General features: G+C 35.4%; 1 protein-coding gene across 14 annotated transcripts in view; it reads left to right on the top strand.

Moving 5' to 3' along the window:
* Positions 1-15553, top strand: part of Zir (Zizimin-related) — a 326985-nt gene that overhangs the window by 238503 nt on the left and 72929 nt on the right. For 11 of the 14 annotated variants that reach the window (XR_011039375.1, XR_011039379.1, XR_011039374.1 and 8 more), the window contains one exon: positions 2653-2877. The exons of the other annotated variants lie outside the window; for them this stretch is intronic. Coding sequence is in view for 3 of the 11 variants with exons in the window: in XM_068345897.1 (XP_068201998.1) it covers positions 2653-2877 (225 nt within the window). In the remaining 8 variants the exon portion in view is untranslated. The remainder of the gene's footprint in view (positions 1-2652; positions 2878-15553) is intronic. 14 annotated transcript variants of the gene reach the window in all.

Here is a 15553-nt window from a genome sequence, read left to right as displayed (position 1 = left end):
AAACTGCTAATGATGCGTAAACTTTACAAATGAAAGAAAAGGACACAGTAATTTTATTTAAACAGTAGATTAATACATAAAGGAAAAATAAGTTAAAATATGATTTTGATAATGATAATGTTTGGTATAGTACTATATATTTTTTATCTTTGGGCCTCATATATTGTAGGCCGAAACCAGCAGTCAGCTTATTGAAAAAAAATACTGTTAATTTTCAGGTATTGCGACCTTGCAAAAGTGAATTTTTACAGGTGCAGTACATATACTAATAATGATATATATTTGATTACCACATTTTCAAGGAAACATAAAGCACATATGATATGCTTTAAGGGGACCGTCCGCTATGGTGTTTGATATTACAACTTTAAACTATCGAAAATCTTTTTATTGTTTCTATGTATACAGAAACATATCGTACATGTTCTCCTGAAGTTTCAGCCAATTACTATTACAAATAATGAAGATAAAGCAGTCTTCAAATGAAAACGTCATCTCCATGACTGAGTTTGACAGAATTGTCTTTGCGTGTTTATTTTTACATTTATATAGCGATTTTTTCACATATTTCGAAATCTTGTACGTCTGGCAGAGATGGAAGGCATTGGTAGAGGGTAGGCGAGCGCAAACTACGATCTACGAGAAGAACAGCCAAAGTTTCCAAAGACGTATTGAAGTTACGTTACGTGTGTGTTAGTTTACTTGCAGTTCGTATGAATGTTGTGTTTTCACAACATCCTCGTGAACTTTATAGCGAGGCCAATGTTACCTAAGGTCAAAGAAAGAACAAAAAGTAGGCAGAGAACAACAAAAAGAACCAAAAAGAAAGGGAAATATGAAAAAGAGTACAAAGCTAGAACATTCTAACTAAAGCACTGGCTACAACGAAAGGCCGCTGGCAACTCTTGACACCCTTACACCAAGTGTATTAGTAAACTTAGGGTTTAAGTACCTCGTTTAGGAAGCCTTCATGTAGGAATAAACAATAAAAATGCTAAGTAAGGTTATCATAATAATGTTGATTATTTAAAGAAAAAACAAAAATTTATAGCAAATCTTTGGGAGCTCATAACTCAAAAACATACTTATTCACATTTAGTTACATTTTTCTTTTATTGTTTGATCTTAGAGAGAAGGATATCAATGAAAAGAGGAATAAAAATCCCTCAATTTTGTGTAACAGAATCTTGATTTTCCTTTTTTTTTTTTCATTATTATTTTGCATCTAGACGAAGAAAGTTGAGAAAAAGTTTATTAAAAAAAAAAAGAAAAAGGAAAATGAAAAATCTGTCACATAGGATTATTCGATTTATAAAGAAGTTTTGATGGTATGATTTTCAATACAATTGGCGTCATATTAGTGAAGAAAAATGTACCAAATTTTTTTTTCAAATCATGATTTTTTGCTAATACTGTATATCAAAAAGTTTTTGATCAAATTAGTTTAAATTTTTATATGATGAAGATATTGTATATGTCTAAAACATAAATAGAAATAGTGTATTTTGGGTAACTAGAGAAAAAATGGAGGACATAGCGGACGGTCCCCTTAAATTAGATAAGATTTTTTCAGGCCTAGCCTACTAGCAATTTTGTCGAGATGCAACAAGGAAATTTCATGCTTAGGATGTTGATAGTATGGGAAGATTGTTTAACAGTGAATTTCGTTACCGATGGGGTTGTAACCCCCTAATCCCGTTGTTGAAGAGCGAGTATCTGTAGAGAAGCCAGAGGTTGTAGAACTGGTTTTGGCTTTGAGACTGAAGGGCAAAGGGAAATGATCTACCAAAGTGGTAGTATTGCCATACACTGTCATACAATTCTAATAATACACTAGTTTGGTTGGGCAATTACAAGGAAAGAAAATTGGAATCTTTTTAGTTTAAGGATATATATCAACATTTATGAGTAACAGGTGGGTATAGAAGTAAGTAATTTTATTACTAATATTCTGTTATTTAGTCATTAACTCGCACTTAATGTATGTAACTTTTATTTCTGTATAGTAAAGTTTGATAGATATAATTTTCAGAGTATAGGAATTGTCAATTTTTTATGGAATTACCTTGTCCTGTTTGGGAAGCATATAAAAAAGAAGGAATACTATGTGTTCGGTTATTTTTTATTTGTGGTGACATTTCATGTTAGTACTGTACTTAAGTGTATAGATCTTGAACAAGGTCATTTCTGTTTTTGACAGTTTCTGTAAGTTTGATGTAACTTTGTTTTGTCCAATTGAGGAGTCATCACATTTCACTCTTGCACTATATCTGTAGAGTTGTAATTTTCTAAGAAACATCCAATTGTTATTGATTATATTCATTTCTTACTTAGACATACCACTGTATTGCTTGGGAAAAGTGGAGGTTGCCAGCAAAGCATGTATGTGTGGTAACCAGGTTCACTGAAACTTTGAATACAATTTTTCCAAGGAATAAGGTATAACCTTTTGAGTATAACTGATACAGTTAAAACTATATAAGATATATGATAGGGAATTTATTAATATTTTCCCCATTGTTTTATGAGTTGTTTTTGTTTGACCCATTTTCAAAATATGGTTTTTAGTGAATGTTTTATTTTGCTGTCTGCTTGGGATTGCCGCTGGTAGATTTTTACCTTTAGTAGCACAACCTTTCCACCACCATCCAGGGCAGCAGCTATTATGGTTTAATAGAGGAAAATGGGGTGTTAGTCAGTGTTCCTGCATATCCTGTGCACAGCTCCATGCCAAACCACCACCACCACCACCAATACTACCATCATCAGGGTGTAGGACGTTCCATCTCCGACGAATCCTCCCCACAATATTTGAATGAGGGAAGACCCCCTATTCCTCCTGTAACACTCACTCAGGATCACAACTGTGTTGTCCAGGTAGTCAGCAGTATGTTTTATGTGATGTGTACACGGTTGTTCTTACACTTTTATGAATAATTGAGCATTTTAGACATATTTTAAATGAAGCATTTAAATAAGTTATGCAGTCATGTGTTTGATTTTTTTTTTCTTTTTTTTTAATAGTTCATTTGTGCCCTACACTGAGTATATATGTATTTGTTTTGTTGACAAGATGTGTAAATGAACAAGTTGTGTATCATCACAGTTTCTTAAGCAAATGAATACATTATCTACCAAAGTTCCAAATTCAGCTATATCATTGAAGTGTATATTCATGGTATTTATGGAGTGGAATAAGGACCCATAAGTTAACTATATTTAATATTTTGGCTTTAATGAAAGGTGCAATACCTTTTTTTCTATAATAAAAACTGCATTCTTATGTACATTAGAATGATTTACAGTTGTTTTATTCTTAAAGAGAGTAAAACCTAGGATAAGTGTGTGTCTCAGGAAAGGTAAGGATTTTATGTTTAAGGTTGTTAAAAATAACAGGTAAACACAACTTATGAACTTCTAGGATTGATAAGTCTTCAAGAGATTTTATAATTCTGTCATTTGTTACTAAAACTGTAGAAATTTTTATGATGAATAATATTTTGTTCCACACTTTTTAATCTTTTAATCTTCACCAAAATCTCAATCAAGTTTGCAAGTTTTATATCATTTACAGTACTGTAGTGGACATTTTGACCAGATTAATTCATGTTCTTTAGCAGGTTTACATAGAGGTTAAGTTGATATTCTAGTGTAGTGAAATTAAGATTCTGAACTTATTTGACAACAGTAAAAGCATGTTAAATTGAATGGAGATTAGTTGAGCATATAGTGTTTAGTTATATCAGTACATTTTGCTATTGGCAAGATGACCACCCTACAATGTGAGTGCCTGTTTTCACCAACACCACCAGGTACTTTGTGACTGGAGATATATAACTTCTGTAGAAAGGACCACATAGCAAGATCCCCTCAGATATTCTTTGTTTTAAAGTTAAAGTAATTTACAATCCCATTGTTTTCTCTTTCTCAACAGAATGTTCCTCCCCCAATTGCCTCACAGTTATACAGCCCAACAGAGATCCCCGAGGATCTCGAACTTCCACCCAATCACGTATATATATATAAATATATTGTTAATTATTTTGACGTTTTGAGTGTCAAATTGCACCTGCTTAAATGCACAAAGTTATATATCATATATATATCATACATGTAAAGTTTTCAACTTCTATGAAACAACTTTCATATATATTTCTTTAGTGTTTCATCATATTCTTTAAGTCCCAACTTCCTATGTATATAAACATTTTAAGCTGTTTTAATATTTCCATATGCATTCCCTTTATGAGGACATCATGTGTACAAAATCTCTGCATGAAACATTCACATTTTTAAACATTTAAAACTTTGGTTTATAGTGTTTATAAAAATCATTTTTTATGCTTCCATTATACTTAAATAATTCCTTTGAATGTAAAACTGAGGAGTAAGAGTGAATTTATGGAGAAAAATAGTTTTTATTTTGATAGAATAATAGGCCTTTGTGAATACAATAGATTCCAAAGCTCATCAAACAGTTTAATGATAGAGTAGTGTATGTCACTGAGAAAATTGTTTTATTGCTTAATTTTTGGTGAGGTCACTTTTGGTAGTATTGGTTTAAGTAGGTAGGTGTTTATCAATGTGGTTTTGCCTCGGTTAAGTTTTATGTTTCTTAATTTGGTGAATTTAATTGTGATAACGTTGTTCGATTGTATTCTTTATGCATTTCTTACACTTCACTTGCCAGAAACAATGGTTTATGTGGTTGTTTTGTTCAACTAACTACATTATTCAGTTTGATTGTGCTTCTATTATAGTGCTCAAATATCATTTTAGATTGACCCTACTTTCACACTTTCTTCTCATGTTAGTCAATGTTTTAGTAATTGAAGTATGCGTGTAAAGTTTTTTCTCATCAGAAATTGATATATTTTCTTCAATTGGTTGAAATTAATATACCGAGATGAGAAGGCACCCCAATTATGAATTATGTTTATTAAAAGATTGGGAAACCATGTTTATATCTCCACCTTCCCCTTTTATGTTCAGGGGTTTTCAACACCTTTAGAGAACAGGTTTGGCAAAATGTGGCTTAGGATGGCATGAGGAGGACTATAAATCAAAGACTATTTATTTTGACGACCCTTTGAGATATGGAAGAGTTGTGGTTTCGTTTTATTTTACTAGGCAGTGAATTCATTTGCTTTCTTATGGCATGGCAAATTTGCTTTTATTGTAACCATTTTTGTTGAAGTAGGCTTTTGTATTTGATACTAATACATTTATATTTAGCTTTTGCAAATAAGAGTCCTGCATTATTGGGTATCTGTATAATATCAGTCAAAGCAAAGTAGTGCTTATTTTTTCTTTATGCTTTACAAGTTCTTATGAGAACTGTTTGTTGAGTGTGTAAGCATAATTGTTCCTTCACTACTTTTGCATGTGTTCTTATGAATAAAAAATATATGTTGATATATTTTTGTATTTATGCTGAATTGCCAGGGTAGGGAGAAACTAGAAACCAACTATTGAATAGTAGCTTAATAGAAGAATAGCAGCTGGGAGATGTCACATTATGCCTCCTCTGCACACTTATCATATACACAGGGTTTTTTTTTTTCTAATGGATATATTTACCGAAATGTCTTCACTTGGAACCGTTTTAGATAATAATTGATTTTGATCATCCAAGTGCTGAATATAATAGTGAATTCTCGTGGATTTGTGATCTGTGCATGTGTTTGTGGCTGCTGTTGTATCTAGGTTTTCTCTTTTTGTTTGTGACAGTGCTATTTTTGCAGATTAAGAGAAACGAATTTCTTTTCTTACCTGTTATGGTTTTTGGCTCAACTCGCTAATTGACAAATGTTGCTAGATATTAGATATAAAACTTCTAGAATTTCCTGCTTGTTTCATATATGGCATATCTAGTTTTATCACTACTTTGGCAGTATGCATAATAGTTACAAAATAGTGTATTTTTAAATGCAGAAAAAAATGGAGTTTTGTCTTTTAAGATCGGTCTAGTGTCTTATGGATTTCTTAGCACAAGTAAGGAGACCAAGATCTTGTCTTTTCACAAGTCCAATACCCTTATTTCAGTTGACCTCCCATGATGTTCCTATTGCTTCTTCTCTACAAGCTTGGTTTATTGATATTTGCCCCTAAAATTAATATAAAAAAATTCCTATTTTCTTTCCTTTCAATAGAGATATGCCTCTAGTAAAGTACTGAGTCAGTAATGGCAAGAAGCGAAGCAACAGGGCCTTTGTTATATCAGTTTCTCTGTACCGTACAACCATGTGTAACCCCCTTCCTGATTGTGACAATTTTTATTTTGTTTCAAGTTTGCTTTCTCAGGATTTTTAAATTACTGTTGTGAGGAGTGTGATTGCTTCTCTGTTTCTCACTAGGAATGTACAGTATGTTTTCAGTTTGAGTGCTAATGAAACTTACTTTTAAGATGGAGGAAATCCAGTCATGGCTAGGGTAGTTGTTTATAGCAGGGATGATAATGAATGACATACGAGCACCTTTCTCTAATACGCATTTCACCAGCCAAGTATTGATAGTGATGTGCTTTGAAGCTCTTAAGTTATTTAGCTTTCTCTGTTTAATCTCAGAAAACCAGTGTGTTTTCACTTGCAAACACTTATTCTGATCTTACATGGCCTGTTGAGAACCCTAACCTAACTTCCTTAGCCAAATGTATGGTAATAGTGTTCCATTCAGTAAGGGTTCTGAATGTTCACTGCACATTACAAAGCCAAGATCTATTGGCAGAGCCTCAACTTCTTTAATTTCTTTGGATTCTTTTGCTTCTATATATTTGCATTTTTTGCATTTCTAGTCGCTGTTTTGGACAACTAGATTGCGAGATAGAAGACCGATTTTGGTTGCCTGGATCATAATATCCCTCCACTCGCTGAAGTAAGCTCTCTTAAGCAACCTTCTTTTTCATATTGTATGATTCTCTTAGCTCTGTAATGAGGTTGGTGATATGTCAGCTAAACCTGATCCATTTCATGATGTTCCGTTTGGCAGAGTGCTTCTTTTGCTTGCTATCTTATCAAAATGAGTCGTATGAAAAAAAACTTGAAGTGATAGGATTATTTGTATTTTGTAAAAGACATATTAAAGCATTATGTGGAGAGAAAGGACAATTAATATAAAAGGAAGAAATATACGACTAAAATACATCGCAAGGACACTAGAGGCGCTGTTGAAAAGGCTTTGCCTTGACCCTGATAGTTCTGAAACTGTACCTGAGCAAATGAGGAGCAGCTGCCGTACCAGTTATAAACAAATGGGTATGAGTTCCTTTAGTTTTGGTTTATCCTTTTTTGAGGGAATAAGAGGATGATGAGAACCCTGAGTACATCCCATAAGTGTTAGATTATAGTACCTGCATAATCCTTTTTGAGCGTCTTTTGGCGAAATAAGTTTGCTGTAGGTAATTACCTATTCCCTAGTTTGCAATGTGGTTTTTGTAAAGGCCTTGGAGCATTTGATGCCCTTCTTACAATCTACAATGCTGTACAGAATCCATTGATTGTGGTCAGGAAGTTCTTATGACTGGGCTTAATTTTAGTGCTGCCTTTGACCGTGTTAATCATGAGGCCGTTGTTTTCAAACTGAAACACTTATGGGTGGGTGGGTCTTTTCTTAGCATCATTATTGAGTTTTCAAGTAATAGATCGTAGAGAGTTGTTAATGGGCACCATAGTGAGTATAGGAATGTGATATCTGGTGTTCCTCAGGGTAGTGTTCTTAGTCCATTACCTTTTATACTATATACACATGGCAATGAGTTTGGCCTAGAAAATAAGCTTGGTACATATGCAGATGATGCAGCTCTCTTTGCATCAATTCCATCTCCAGAATATACATCTGTGGTTGCTGAATACCTTAATTAGAGATCTAGTTAGTGCATTGTACAAATTATGGGGCATGAAGTTGAATCCTAATAAAACTCTAAGTATGATTGTAAGTAGGTCAAGGACAGTTGCTCCTCAACATCTAGATCTCAATATTGAAAATGTTTCTTTAACTCTACAGTATATGACTCGTAAAATATTAGGTGTGATTCTCGACAGCAAGTTTACTTTTGAGGAACACCTTAGGTCTGTGTCTTCTTCAATTGCACAAAAAGTTGACTTTTTGAGAGAGTTTTAAGATTTTTGGTTATCAATCTATTCTGAAGAAGTGTTTCAATTCTTTCATTCTACCTTGTTTTGAGTATTGTTCTCCTGTCTGGTCTTCAGCTGCTGATTCTCATCTTGATTAGTTGGACAGGAACTTACGATCGTCTATTAAATATCTTATTCCTGATCAAGAAATTAATCTTTGATGTTATCGTTCAATTAGTTCGTTATGCATTATGTATAAGATTTTTCATAGTTCTGACCATCCTTTACATTCAGATTTTCCCTTACAGGACCTTCCTGTGCGTAATACTAGGTATGCAGTTACTTCTAATGGTCAAGCCTTCTCCATTATGAAGCTCAATACTACACAGTATTTTAGAAGTTTAATTCTTTTTGCAGAAATAATTCTTTGGAAACAATTTTAGTGGCAGTTCAATAACGTACTGTGTTGATGTTCGCTGAACATTTATCTTGATTAATTTGGCCTTTTTTATTGGATTGCTGGGTTCTAGATCTTATAGTGGCTCCTGACAATGTGGGCTTTCTAATTTTTTATTTCAATTAATTCATAGTTATTTTCAAAATATTTTAATCATCTTTATAAAACAATTTGGAGACCCGTATTTCTAGCAGTATTTTGAGGTGGCTTGTTTTCATTAGTCTTGACTAGTTCAGTCTAGAATTTAAATTATTTTTTACCTTCACTGGAGTCCCACCTGTAAAAGATTGTGGGAGTAAGCAATAGGAACATCAAAGGAGGTTAATAGCAGTACACTGAACCCTCGCTACTTCGCGGTTCGACCATCGCGGATTTACCACTTCGCGGATTTTTTTCATAACGCATGTATATACATATATCGCGGATTTTCCGGAAATTTCGAAAATACCGCGATGTGACCGATGGTGCGAGATTGGAGAAAGTAAGGAAAATTGAATCATGATTGATTTTCAATATAAATGAAACTTTGAGAAGCAACAAAGATACTTTGAGGAGCAACAAAGATATCATTTGTTAGAGAGATAGAGAGAGGTAAGGAATGGGAGGTAGTGAAAAGTAGCCCACAGAGAGAGAGAGAGAGAGAGAGAGTGTGTGTGTTGTTTTAAATGTAATAAACAGAAAAAAATTTATAGGTTATATCACATTGGTGCTTATGTAATATCAACTGTATACTGTAGACGGTTTGAATAAGTTAAGAAATGGTACAAACGATACTTTGTTAGTGTATTCGTACACTCTCAAGAGCGGCAGCTAGACGTCAGCTGATCTAATCACAGCCAAAAGTAAAACAAAAAGAAGTCAACAATACTCGATTTTTAAAACACACCCGAAATTTAAAAACAAAAGTACACGCTTTCTTAATGTGCAATTATCTATTTAAAGAGTAGCAATTTTCTAGAATAAAATGATGTTTCCCAAAAAATAGTGGTTTGCTGATGAAATCGGATGCCGTATTTTTAGCAACGATTGAAATGGATGTAAACTCGGCATAATTTTTTTCGTTTCGTATTTAATTGACACTAAGAAAACTAATTTTAGTTTCTTCATCTATATGTAAGTATTGTTTAACACGAAGAGAGAGAGAGAGAGAGAGAGAGAGAGAGAGAGAGAGAGAGAGAGAGAGAGAGAGAGAGAGAGAGAATGAATCAGCTGTTGTAATGGAATGCCGTGTTTTTGTTTCGTGAGAATTTCATCGCCACGACTATAACAACAACATACTGTACTGAACTTTACAGTATTATACAGACTACTGTAATATGATAAAGTAAAATATTTGTAATAACCTATTTTATATGAAATGGAGCTATTTTTTTGTTTAAAATTTACATTTACGTACGTAAAACAACTCACTCTCTCTCTCGTAAATTGTTTTCCTGCTTTGCTACGTATGTATGATTTTATATAGATACGGTAAATAATATTTGTAATAACATATTTTCTAAAAGCTTTTACTGTAATATCATTATTTATCACTTTCATCATGCGCGTTAAATGCCTTCGTTTGTTTACTGAGCGTACTTTATGACGCCGTCGTTTCAGGCGGCGTCATAAAGAAAAACATTTCATTTGGAAGTCCTAAGAAAAATTAAGTAAAACATTGGTAATAACAAAATCAACATACTGTACTGAATAATCAATATAATCGATGCAAAAACTAACCTATACACAGATGTGTAAATGCGTTTGTTTCTTCATTATGATCAGAGATAAACGTAAACAAAACATTGGTTGCCATTTTTTATCGTGCTTTTTGGCGTGTTTAGGAAACGCATGATATAAAATCGCCTTTAATATTTGTGCCTGTTTTAGTTTAGGGTACTGTAGTACATGCATTAAGTGTTCTGTACATTAAAGGGTAGTTTGTTAACAGTACTACGTACAAGGGAAGGTTTTAAAAGTCTGAATATACATGTTAAATAAATGCGTAAATACGGTGTCACTACTTCGCGGATTTTCACCTATCGCGGTCGGGTCTGGAACCTATCTACCGCAATAAACGAGGGTTCACTGTAAATGGAATTTTAATAACAAAATTTTATTTTTATACTTTCCTAATTTTGTACATTACAGTAATGCCTCACGACACGAAATTAATAGGTTCCGTAGTGGTTTTCGTACCGTGGTTTTTTCACATTGTGAGTTGCTTTTTACATTTAAAGAGCCTAATTCGTTCCAGGCCCTACCAAAACACCACATTAAATGTTTATGATAAGGCTAAACTCAATCAAACAGAACAATTTGGATCATTCAGTAATAACCTAACTGTTAATAACCTGTAAATTAAGTGTATAATTAGAGCAAAGAGTAAAACAAAGAAATAATAAGTAAAAAAAATACAGTAACAAAAATGTGGAACCTTACCTTTGTAGTGAGGCGATGTCTAATAGCGAAGTGGCGGGGCAGTAGAGGAGGATAACAAATGACAGTAAACATTAACAAGTGGCAGAAAACATAAACACTTTACTTTACCAAACAATAATAAATGACAGAAAACATTAATACTAAATTTAGGAAACACGTTAACAAATGGCAGAAAATATTAACACAGCTTTATGATAAACTTAAGATTAAATTTTTTTTTTTTTTTTTTTTTTTTTTTTTTTTTTTTTTTTTTTTTTTTTTTTTTTTTGAATTTAATTACGTATTTTATTCATCACTGCCACTTTACTTTCTTTTTGGATCGCTTTGAGCTTCATCTTGGCCCACTAGTACCTAAGGCCTCTTTTTAAAAAACTATCCAAGGAAGGTTGTTTCTGTCTGCTTCTTAAAACATTCCTGAAATGACTCTGGAAAACGTCATTTACATATTTAAGCGCACGACCTGCGACGCTTTTCTGGGTGTCTCTTCGACAAATGTCGCCATTTTATGGTAGCAAGCTCGAATTTCCTTAATCTCTGCATGGTCATAGGGTCATACGTCATTTACATATTCAAGCGCACAACCTGCGACACTTTTTATGGTAGCAAGCTAGAATTTCCTTAATTTCGTCCTTGGTCATTGGGTCCTCCTCCTCCTCCTCCTCCTCCCTGCTAGAGAACTGTTCCTGAACGTATTTAGGTCCTCTGTCGTAAGTTCCTCTAGGTGCTCCTCGATAAGCTCATTGATGTTGGCCTCATCAACTTCCAGACCCATGGACGTCACGAGTGTAACGATCTCGGCAACCTCAGATCGAACAACAGGTTCAGGATCGTCAACTTTTCTGGAATCTGCTTCGGCTTCAGCTTGGTCTTCGTGGAAGCCCTCAAAATCTCATGTGGAGATGGTATCAGGCCCCAGCTTCTTCTATGCAGAGTTTAAGGTGTGCCTCAAAACCTCATGCCAAGCTGTATCGATGATTTTGAGGCATATCACAATATCAAAATGCTCCTTCCAAAATTTACGAAGGGTGAGGTTTGTGCTCTCAGTGATTTCAAAACATCTGAAGAGATATTTCGTGTAGTTTCTTGAAGATGGAAATCACTCTCTGGTCCCTGGGCTGGAGGAGAGTGGCAGTGTTAGATGGAAGATAGAGAACCTTGATGAAGGAATATTCCGCTAGGATATCTTCCTCGAGGCTAGGAGGGTGACCAGAGGCATTGTCCAACACCAGCAGACATTTCAGGGAGAGGTGCTTCTCTTTTGAAAATTTTTCACAGTAGGGTCAAAACAAAGGTTCACCCACTCACTGAACAATATTCTTGTTACCCAGGCTTTGGCATCAGACCTCTACATCACCAGAAGCATCTCCTTAACCACTTTGTGGACCTTGAAAGCTCGAGGAGTTTTGGAATGATACACCAGCAGTGGTTTCACCGTACAATCCCCGCTGGTGTTTGCACAGAGTGCAAAGGTAAGCCTCTCTCTCATAGGCTTATGCTTGGGTAGCCTCTTTTGGAGAATGTAGCCTTCCTGAACAGTCAACGCGTCGAACATCTTATCAAAGGCTTCTCCCACTTTCGTGTCCGACCTTGCAGCCTCCCCGCAACGCACCACTGAATGAACACTAGACCGTCTTTTAAGCTTTCAAACCACCCCTGAGAAGCCTTGAACTCTTGAAGTGCCTGCTTCGATGTCCCTTCTCCTGCGTCGGCTTCAGCCTCAGCACTCAGGAGATCACCGAAAATGGCGCTGGCTTTCTGGCAAATTATCGTTTTGGTGATCGTGTCTTCAGCGATTTCCTTATCCTTAATCCAAACAAGCAGCAGTCTCCATCTCAACGTGGACGTGGCTCTTCTTGCTGTAGAAAACAGTCACGCTCTTGGAAGGTGTTGCTGCTTTGATGGCTTCATTCTGTTTCAAGATAATTTCCATCATAGATTTCAGCCTTATTTCTTGGTGATCACTCTTAACCGCATGCCAGCATCGTATTTCTTGATTATATCCATCTTCATCTCTGTAGACAGCATCACCCCCTTCTTTCCCTGCACATCAGCAACTTTCTAGGGACCCATGGCCAATAAACTTAACATAATATCACAACACGATACAGTACAATAGTCACAAAAGCAAAATCTCAAACACAAAGTTAATACGTACTATACTGCTGCAGAAACGAAATGGAAGAGGAACACCAATGTGTAGATGCATGATGAGATACAGTACAGTAAATGCTGATCAATAGGGAAGGAGTATCTTATGACGGTAACTGACATCTGAGTAGGGAGATAACCAATGGGAGCGCGAGAGGATGGTGACGAGTTTACGGGCTGGTGGCGCGCGAATTTTAAAATCAGTCTCAGAGACGGTCAGGCTCTGGTACTGTACCTCCTTTCTTAGCCCAAAACATTTTTCGCGATGTGAGTTGGAAAATTCTTCATATCGTTTCGTAGTGTGAAAATCTCGTAAGCAGAATCTTTTGTGTCGAGAGGTATGACTGTACTTTCAACTTCAAAACTGAATAACAAAGAACATGTAGCACTTTTCTTTTTGTTATTAACCTCCATAGAGTCTCATTACTTTTAATAGTCATGTGCCTGTTGAAAGGAAAGAAAATAAGACTACTTTTTTTTTATATTTTGTGTAAATATCAATAACTCGAATATTGGAAGAAGCAGCATTATGAACATCAGGTGAGTATGAAAATATATTTTTTAAATATTTAACTTAGCTGGTGAATATATAATAGCTGAGCCTCCGGCGGCTCGACAGAAAAAACACACAAAAACTCGCGAGCGATCGCTATGAAGGTTGCGGGTGTGCCCACTAGCGCCAACTATCGGCCAGATACCGCATATACATGTAAACAGACCCAATTTTTCTCTGTCGGCCTTAACGACAAGACGTATCAATACTCGCTGTATAACCTGGAGTTTTCTCAACATATTTGGTGAAGTACTTCCTTTTGGTTTGAGCTTTCGCAGTGCAGGTGTTTTATCTTCAACTTAAATCTTGAACTCGTTTTTGGATAGATTTAATTTTTGATCACTTTGGATTGTTTTTTGGACTTTCTTTGACTTTTAAATGGCCGACCCTTCCCTTAGTACGGAAGTGTGTTTTAGGCTTTTAGCAATTATCTTATGTTATAAATTGTTGTTGTTAACTATATATTTTATATCTCAACCGCCTTTATTAGGCCTCTTCGATTAGCTTTCCATTTATAATAAACATCTAGATAAATTTTAATGATTTGTTTATATGCGACCTTTCCTATTCCTCCTCTAATCCGAGAGTAGGCAGTCCTAACTTGGAAACCGAAGTTAAACAACGTTGAGCCCTTTCAATCGTAAATAACTTTTACAGAGCAAATGATTTAAAACTTATTAAATAAATATTTTTTAGTAAATATTTTATGAAAGATTTTCTTTGAATAGTCTTCGTACTGTTTCAAAGATGAACTAACGTTTAGTTTATTTATGCTACGCAGTTTGCGCTCTATCGTTACGATAGAGAGAGAGAGAATCACGGTTTCACTTTGCAGAAAGAGTAAATCGATTCTGACGTTTTGTTCATTCTTCTTTCAAACTTAAATGTTTTAAATACTATTTTAAAGGAACTTGTTAATTGAAAAACCTTTCAGTTTTTTCCTTTGGTCAAATAACCTGTTTATTGACGAAAGGTAAGTGGGCTCTTCTCTTCGGTGCGAAATCAAGAGAGAGAGAGACGGAGAGAGAGAGAGGAAGAGAGAACGTTCCGATCTTTATTCTCGTCCCAAGCGAGTAACGTTGTTCTCGAGTCAGTTTTTTTACTCTCGTCCCTAGTCTCTGTACGGGGAGAAAGGATAAAACGTTTTTAGTTTTTATTCTCGTCCCAAGGCACTGTACGGTGAGAGATTGAAAACGTAGTTTTGAATGAACTAGTGTTTAGTCTCCTTCCCAGCCACTGATCTTTTTATCTTAATATATGTTTACTGTTTTTTGCTTGTATTAATGTGCTTACATTATACGACTGATTTCGCAATTATAACCTTTTGATGAGGGTAGAATTGCGTGCTTCAGGTAGAAATCAGTTTTATTCATACCTAATGTGAATTGTTGTAAAATTCTATTTCAGTGAAGTAAGTGTAAAACAGAAAATCGTAGTGATAAAGTGATAATTACGCAAAGTGTTATCAGTGTTGCGACCGAGGGTTCGTCTGTTCGTGCCTGTCGTTCACCTAGTCCGAGACCTCTTGCAAGCTCCCAAGCCCAGGGGAGAAGTAATGTCGTACGGCTTATGGGTTCGAGAGGACTTGATCAGCGAACAGACGTTCCCTCTATGGTTTCAGGCGTGTCTCATCAACACCGCCCCTACCATAAGACGAGCGAGACGATTTTCTCCTCGTCATCCGAAGGCTTTTCGCATAAGAAACCGTGGAACAAGGTTTCGAGGCCCTTTAAGCGAAAGTCAGTCCTTTCAGGACAGGTTCAGCGTCCTGGTTGTAACCATTAGGACAGCTCTGACACTATGCAGTCATCGGAAGACTGCTCGCCGCCTAAACAGAAGCGTAACACAGGCTCCGAGAGTCTTTTTGTAGGCAAGGTTTTGCAGTCACAGACGTTACCCTCG

This window comes from Palaemon carinicauda, chromosome 22, assembly GCF_036898095.1.
Source record: "Palaemon carinicauda isolate YSFRI2023 chromosome 22, ASM3689809v2, whole genome shotgun sequence".
NCBI lineage: Eukaryota > Metazoa > Arthropoda > Malacostraca > Decapoda > Palaemonidae > Palaemon > Palaemon carinicauda.
The sequence above is the reverse complement of the archived record's forward strand: the minus strand, read 5'-3'. Positions and strand labels throughout refer to the sequence as shown.